Source organism: Clarias gariepinus, chromosome 7 (assembly GCF_024256425.1).
Source record: "Clarias gariepinus isolate MV-2021 ecotype Netherlands chromosome 7, CGAR_prim_01v2, whole genome shotgun sequence".
NCBI classification, from domain to species: Eukaryota; Metazoa; Chordata; class Actinopteri; order Siluriformes; family Clariidae; genus Clarias; species Clarias gariepinus.
Window position 1 is genome coordinate 6,648,808 of NC_071106.1, and position 8,591 is coordinate 6,657,398.

Here is an 8,591-nt window from a genome sequence, read left to right on the forward strand (position 1 = left end):
AAAGGGCCGAACCGTCCACAGATGTGATCCGACCAGGCTGGGATAACGCCTCGACCTTTATCCCCAATTTTTTGGCATGAGAGGAGTCAATGAAGTTACCTGCGGCAGTCGATGAACACGGTACTTCTGACCCGTTTGTGGCCAAATTGCAGATGTACTTGTACCGTGAGATGGGAGATGTTGGTTGTAGTGGAGGAGAGTTGTAAAAGACCTGGTGAGTTGCTCTTATTCCTTACCAGGTCTAAGCGTTTTCCGGTCAGAGAGGGCGGATGGCTCGATGGTGTGCTGCAGACCCACAATAGGCACAGAGCCCCTCTCTGAATCGTTGTTGCCGTTCAGCAGCAGTCAAGGAGGCGCGTCCTAATTGCACGGGTTCCCCGGCTCCAGCGTCAACCACGGCGGAGGTGGAGATCCGACAGATCCGGTGACTGTGGGGGCGAAGGTCGGTCGGGCTTCGGGAACTGGGCCGTACTTCCAGGTCCTAGTGCCAGTCGCGGAGCGAGTGCACATGACTATATGGGTGATGATCTATTAGATCTAGAATATTGAATCCACAGTTACACTCTTCCTGATGGGTGTATATTATCCATATGTGGCAGAATAAGCAAAGCTATTCCTACATGTTTTCTGGTTGGCTGCCTTTTCATTGATTGTCCTATCATGGGTTAGCATAGCACTATATACTGTAAGCCGGTTGTTAAGGCGACCTGGGGTTACGATTCCTGCCCCCTTGGTTTCGGCGTTGTATCTTGTTATATCCAGAACGGCATCTTAAAGTTCTGTGCAGGTATTTGGCTGAGATTGCCCCTTTGCAGGTAAGAATGTCAGCCGCGGTGTGTGCGTTAGTTGGGATTCACATGTTATATCAATATTTCTCCTGTGGTATTCACGTATACTCTAAAAAATAAAACTGTGCTGTACTCAATTTTTTTGGTGAAACATTTTTGCACTTCAATATATTGAGTAAATATAAAAGTTGCAAAATCATGTAAAATATGCTTCATGAATTTAAAATCCTGTAAAATATACTTCATGAATTGATGAGTTACAAGTCAGTAAAAAATTAAGTAGACCTAAGTAACTATATTTAGTTCAATGACAAAATTTAGTAAATGTAATGAAAATCAGAAGTTAATGCAAAGTGAAAATAAGTAAAATAATTGAGTAGATATAATTGAAATGGAAGGTAGAAGATACTGAAAACTATACTATTATTTAACAAACAAATGTGCTACATTTACGTAATATTATAACTGAATAAAAGAAACAATACACACATTATCATTTTAATTAAACATTTATTTGCCAAATTTGACAAGACATGAAGTCTAAACTCAACCTAGTTTACTACATTCATCGTGATTATTAAAAAGGCGATCTGCAAAGATTAATAGAAAAAGAAATTACTCACTGAGCCTGGTGAAGATGAAACAGGAACATGAAGCGTTAGTACAGATCCATTTTTTTGGAGCTGCTTCCTAGTAAAACCAGGTTTATATTGACCCGCGTTTATAAAGCAGTCTGGTGAAAAATGATTAGTGCAAACATGAACGCATTTAGGTAGATTGGCGGGGACGTTAGCTTTAAAAACTAAATTCAGCCACTGCGTCCTCAGCGGCTCAGATGTCGGTAGTGAATGATGACTGCTGTGTTCGCTATTACACCCAACAACTGTACAACACACTCGCTTAGGCGACATTTTGCTCCAGCGGCGAAAAACAATGGCCGACAGCTTCTTCTCACTCGGGGCGGGTCTTTGCTAAAACACCAGTGTCAATCAACTAGTGTAGGAGCGGCCTCTTGTGGTGTGGCGTCACAGTGACAGGCATTTGCGATTGGCCTGATTTCAGAAGGGGCATGTTATTTTAATAAATGAAAAGAAAATCACTGGGCGGCTCTTTATCACCGTAGAGTGGTTGTGTACGCACTCTCCTAACACACAGTTCAGTCCAAACAGCTTAAAAAAGTGCATGTAGGCCTGTATGACCCCTTTAAAAAATATAATCTGATTCTTTTGTTTGGTACAGGAGCCAGGTGCTTTAAGTAACGGTCTGTTGGTGTTTTTTTCAAGTGTGTAAAATGCGGGCACGTGTGTGTGTGTGTGTGTGTGTGTGTGTGTGTGTGTGTGTGTGAGAGAGTTACCAGTGTGATTGCAGGGTGCTATGCTGTGTAGGCCGTTTGTGCCCTTGGGCATTGCTGCCTGACCTCGGTTATGGTGCCTGTAGCTCTGGGTTTCCAGGTTGCCCACTTTGAACCAGTTTATTCCATGTGAACTGCTGGTCCCAGTAATTGCTTTTTTATTTTAATTTTTTTGAAAATAATTTTTTTTTAAAAGCTGATTTATAATAAAATGTATACTTCTGGATATTCTCGTCCCCGGCTGTTCAACAAAAATCTTTCAATTCCTTAGCGCTCCATCACAGTTTGTTTGACAAATCAGTTACAGTAAAAATCAATGCTTCCGTAATGGTGCAGTAAAAAGAGACATGCCATTTCTTTTAAGAGATTGCAATTTTAAATCCTCCTGGACATGTCTGTAGTTGTTAAAAAAAAGAATATATCTATTTTTTGTTTTTGGAAAAAACTTACATTAAAGCTTAAATTCATTATGAAACAAGAACATGAAAGGAATCAACATGGCTAAAAAACATTAAGTTCATTAATTACCATAAAGAAAAAAAAACAATGAAAGACAACCATTTACAGAACAGCTCAATCCGTCATGCATTTTAATAAGGTAAAATGTGAATATTATACAATCTATTATTACTATGGTTATATAAAAGCATATTCACAACAGTTTTAACTTTGTGTTCAAGGTCTTTTGCTGGAATCAGCAGGCGTATGGATGCGATTCTCACACTTTAAAAATAATCATATATCCTGATTAACTGGCTTGCACAAGAGATAATGTGATTGGTCACAGTAGACATTCGAGGTAGCATAAATGCTGATTAAGCAGCACAATGTAGTATACACTGTGGTCTGGCACAAAATAGTTATAATCTGTTAATTTGCTTCATGCAAACTATCCACTGGTGTCCCACAAGACTTGGTCAATTTCTGTTCTTGTCACATCTAGCCAGATCAGCCAAGTACATCCAGGGCATAATTTCACCTAAGAAAGTCCCGCCTCCCTAATCAATTACCTTTGCACAGCTGCAACCCATCAGCAATCCACCTCTGCCTTTGAAAGAAAGCTTAGAAGTTCATTCAGTGCTGAAGTATCTTACTCTCGTGCCTCTTGTCTCGTCAGTCTGTGATTTTCTCTAGTATCCTGTATTTGTGCTTTGACCCTGATTGTTTCTGGATTTCGGTTTAGTTTTGCCCTCTGGATTGTGGAGATCCCCCCACATCACTGACACGCCTCCTCTCTCGTCACAGGGGATTTCCCGGTTCATTCTGCTCACTCACTCACACAGCCTCTCTCCCCTCTGCTCCTGCCACATAGTGAAAGATCCTTGCGTGCGTTTTTGTTAATAAAGCTGTTTGTCTGCAATTGGGTTCACTTCCGTTTAGTCACATCCTTGACAGTTCTATTGGTAAGTGTCATATCCTTACATGGCTTTCTATACCATTGTTATGTAAATGACATGCAACTCATTCTCTCCTTTTCTCCCTCAGACACTCAGGTTTCAATTCAATTTAGTCTATTTGTATAGTGCTTTTAACAATTGTCATTGTCAAAGCACTATACAAATAGAATGGATTAAATTTAGGGTTCTTATTCTATGCCGCTATTTCCTGTATTCAGGGTCGCAGGGACCTGGAGCCTATCCCAGGAGGCTTAGGCTATGAGGCATGGTACACCCTGGACAGGGTGCCAATACATCGCAGGCACACACATACACACACTCACACACTCATTTACACACTACGAGCAATTTGGGAACACCAATCAGCCTAACCTGCATATCTTTGGACTGGAAACCCACCAAGTCCGGGGAGAACATTCAAAGTCCATTCACACAGAGACGGGAATCAAACCCAGACTCTGGAAGTGCAAGGCGACAGTGCTAACCACTACACCACAGTGCTGCCTGAATTAAGGGTTATTATTTATTTGTTTTATTATAAGGTTTCCACTTGGATTTCAGGACATCTGGCAGATATCTCAATAAAACTGAATCTCATTTTTTTTTTATCTTATCCTAGGTTGTTCATCCCCCTGTCAGGGTCTTATAATCTCCCTGGACAATAATCAGCACACTCCTTCAGTCACTGTCCCCAAACTATGGACAATCAATTCTCATTTTCCCACACTTTGCTAACCTTACTTGCTGATGTCAAATTCTTCCTTATAATATATAAAAAAAAAATGTCCATTTTTACCCTCATAGGCTACTCAGGTGCTTGTTCAGTTATTTCAGGACTGGACTACTGCAACTCACTCTTGGCAGGTCTGCCTTTGTGCATTATTTATCTCCTGAAGCTAATGCAGAATGCAGCTGCATGGCTTGTTTTTAACCTTCCTAAGTTCTCAAACACCATCCACTTATCTGTTCCCTTCACTGGCTTCCTGTAGCTGCCCGCATCATATTTAAAAAGCTGAAGCTTGCTTATGAAGCTAAAATGAGTCCAGCACCCACTTAACTTTTAGTTCAAATCATAACATCCTCCAGCACTGCTCAAATTGTCCCAGCATCTCTCAGGCATTGAGGAAGACATGCATTTAGACTGTTTTCTATAGTGGCACCTAGGTTGTGAAATCTACTAGATGACCATACAGCCGAGTCACTGACAATCTTTAAGTGATAATTAAAGATCTTTCTGTAAGTGTTTCTTACAAGTTGGTTATGCTGCCCCAAATTGTGTGTAAACAGCAATATTAAAAGATGTTTCTTCCTGGCATTATATGTCTCAGAAAAAGCATTTAAATACCTTTGCCATCCTTGGTTGGTAGTGGTCACTTATATGGAAGGGTTCTAAAATGAAGTATCTAAATTAGGTAGAAACTTGCTTGAAACAACCCAACACACTTCAAGACAAACTACACTACCTGTAATTTTTGCAATTTCTGATGAAATACTGTTTTTTACCATTTAATGGTGATTTATACACCAATTCTGAGAACTCTTATGCAGACTGTCAAAAGTGTTTGAAAAGTTAATGAACATGGACATAAAGCAAGAAAATAATTTATCTCAGCAATTTTATTAAATTGATAGATACAATATACTGCATGAGTGGGAATAGTAGCTCCAATATTTGTTGAATGTTTATCTATATTTACATTATAAATAGACCATCGGAATAGGCTGAGCTTCATAAAAGTAATTTAGCTATTATTATAGTGTGTATAATTTGTTTATATAGTTTGTGTATGTGAGTGAGAGAGAGAAAACAAACACTGAATTTTTATGATTTGTTTTTTACATGTTAAAATTGTGGAACAGCACTGTGAAAAACATTCAATTAAGTAACCTTTGAGTTTTTACCCATTATATGCTTTCTTGTGTTTCTCTCTGGTTTGATTAAAATGATGTAACATTTTGGTACAAAAATGCATAACAGTAGGCCAAAAGCAGAAGACAATATTGCAAATATTTCTACAGCTACAGTATACTTTCCAGGAGAGCTGACATAAGCTGGAATAAAGGTGATCCAAACTGCACAGAATATAAGCATACTAAACGCTATGAATTTTGCTTCATTAAAATTATCAGGTAGTTTTCTTGCTAAAAAGGCGAGAAACAAACAAACTATAGCAAGAAGACCAATGTATCCTAGTACAGCATAAAAAGCAGCATCTGAGCCTGTATTACATTCTAAAACGATTTTTTTACTGTGTTGTTCAAAGACTTTATCTGGGAATGGTGGTGCAACATTTATCCAAAGAATGCAGATAACTATTTGAACTGCAGTGCATGAGCACACAATGGCTCTTTGTTGAGGTGGTCCAAACTTTTCTGCTATATTGTTTCCAGGTAATGTTGCTCGGAAGGCAGTTACCACAACGATAGTTTTTCCTAACATACAGGAAATACACAGGGCAAAGGCAATACCAAATGCAGTGTGACGCAACATGCAGGACCAGACTGTTAGCTCACCAATAAATGTGAGTGGACAGAGAAAGCAGAATATAAGAGAAATAAGTAAAAGTAAGCTTAGCTCAGAATTATTTGCTTTAACTATTGGTGTGTCTCTAAAGTGTATGAACACCCCCATAGTGGAAAATGTTAAACAGGCACCAAATATTGACAGGGCCATGAGAATAATTCCCATTGTTTCAGTGTATGAAAGAAACTCTGTTGTTTTCAAGATGCAGCTGTCTTTGTTTTCATTAGACCAGTACTCTTGTGGACAGATGATACAATCAGTTGCTCCTAAAGTAAAAAAAAAATAAAAATAAAAAAACAGTATGGGAAGATATTGATAAGTATCAATGTATTTATATTAGCACTAGCAGTTAGCAGTCACATCACCTGTTATATTTGATATAGAGCCATCAGCACATTTGATACAGTCAAAGCAGCACACAGGTAAACCTTTAATTCGTGCTTTTCTTGTGCCTTGTGGACAGATTTCTGTGCAAACAGCTTTTGGAGTCTGGGACAGTAAAATCATATGTTAGATTATGTAATTTAAGACATTTCTGTGTTTTGTTATAATATATTAATGTTACCAGATTTCCTGTGCTCCAGATAATGTTGTCTTCATTAATCATGAGTACATATTTTCCATTTGGAGTGGTGCTGAAATGGCCAACAGCTATATGCTTCACTTTTCCTTCTCTTAGCTGCCAGTTTATGACTTCATATGAAGCAGGGGGGTCTCCATTCTTGTCAAAGAACACTACCTCCCCAAATGGATCCACAAAACGTACTTTCTTTAACTGATCAGTTACCTTTTAGACAAAAAATAAACTATACTTAAGTTTAAATAGAAATTAATGCCAAATTAATGCTTTAATGCGATTAAAACTCACTAGTTTAGGAGTTATCTCTGAGGCATCAAGACACAGTCCCGAGACATTGCTTTTAGGGTTTTCACAAAATATGCTTTGATGTACAGCATGTGCAATTGCATATACTCCTTGATAGACATTATATGAAACTCTAAGTTGTGTGACATCAAAAAATTTGTTTGTGTAATCAACTTTTTCTGTTCCTGAGCATAATTTTGTATTATTTTCCAAGTAATTGACTGATGATGGAGGTCTACAGCCGATCAATGCTTCCCAGAAATCACTAACAAAAAATGATCCAAAATCGTTATAAGGACTGATATTTTTGAGAACTGGTGCCAGTTTAGGAATGGCCATCTTTCGGACCACAAATCCTATTGTTCCTCCAAAATATTTAAACATTTCGGGAGTGGAAAGACTGTCTGCAGTTACCCATGCTTCACTTCCAACCCACTGTATTCCTGTGATGTTTTGTTTTGCCACTTCTTTCATTAAAGGATCAATGTCTTTCTCTGGCACAAATGCAAGGATCACTTTAACAGTTGACCGCTTTATCAGTTCAACAGCTTCAAGGATTTTACTTTTTGGATATGTACGCAAAATCTTGCCAATAAATGCTATACAAACCCCATGAGCCTCAACTTCCTTTGTGAATGCTGTTATTCCATTTAGTCCATAATCATTGTCAGAGTGTATAACTCCAATCCATGTCCACCTAAACCATTGGACAAGGAAAGCCAAAGCCTTTGCCTGGTAATAGTCACTTGGTATTGTTCGGAAAAATGTAGGATATTTTGTCTTGTCACTCAAACATGCACATGTTGAAAAGTAACTCACCTGTTCAGGGACAAATAAGAGCCAATTATAAACATTTTAATGCTGTTATGGTAATTTGTAATGCTGCATTTGTACATTAAAAGATAATGTGCATAATAATTTGTATTACCAGTGGCATTTTGAATGGTCCAACTGCCCCAGCAACAGCTAAAGACTGAGTAGATCCTGATTCAGCTATGAGAGCTAATATGGGAGGTGGATGACAATGAGAGAAATTTTGCTCTGATGTGCTCATCAAAGTGAAGGCAGCTCTTAAAACATTAGTGGGAGAAGAACAAGAGTTTACAATCATATATCCCAAAGAAATGTTTGGAAGCAAATGAGCATCCTGATTTATTTCATCTATAGCCAACATCATGATTCTTGTCCACCGAAAGGCTTCTAAGTCAAAACTGTGGGAAACATTAGCTCAAGGATCAATACACAAGTTAAGAAAATTAAGTTAGGAGCTAATCTTTACTTATATTTTAGCTTAAAATTTATTTTAAACTTACCCTTTACATTCTGCCACTGGTGGTTTGTTTTCAAATGAAAAAAGTATATTCTCCTGTCTTGAATAAACTGGGAAAATGCCACCTATCATAATATCACCTTCTTTCAACATGCTTTGCACTTCAAATTTAGCCAGAAGCTTACATGCAAAGATGATTTTTGTACAGAAAAGACAATACAAATAAATTGTTTTAGGTGTGCACATGTTTGGACAGCAAATTAAATTGGACAAGAATGGGCACCCCTTATTTTATAAACAGTGTACCTGCTAACTGTGCATGTTGTAGGATGGTCCTAAGAGGTGTGGCTTTTCTTTGCATTCACTTTTCCTTAGAAGACATATGCTGATGAGAAA

At 38.2% G+C, this 8,591-nt stretch overlaps 1 protein-coding gene across 1 annotated transcript; it reads right to left on the reverse strand.

Annotated features, from left to right (window-relative positions):
* Positions 1 to 5,415: 5,415 nt before the first annotated feature.
* On the reverse strand, positions 5,416 to 8,327 carry LOC128528174 (extracellular calcium-sensing receptor-like). The gene is made up of 6 exons (XM_053500929.1): positions 8,239 to 8,327; positions 7,854 to 8,136; positions 7,148 to 7,744; positions 6,725 to 6,847; positions 6,426 to 6,549; positions 5,416 to 6,323 (listed from the first exon to the last, which is right to left on the reverse strand). The coding sequence occupies exons 1-6, from the start codon at positions 8,325 to 8,327 to the stop codon at positions 5,416 to 5,418; spliced, it is 2,124 nt and encodes a 707-aa protein (XP_053356904.1).
* Positions 8,328 to 8,591: the final 264 nt, after the last annotated feature.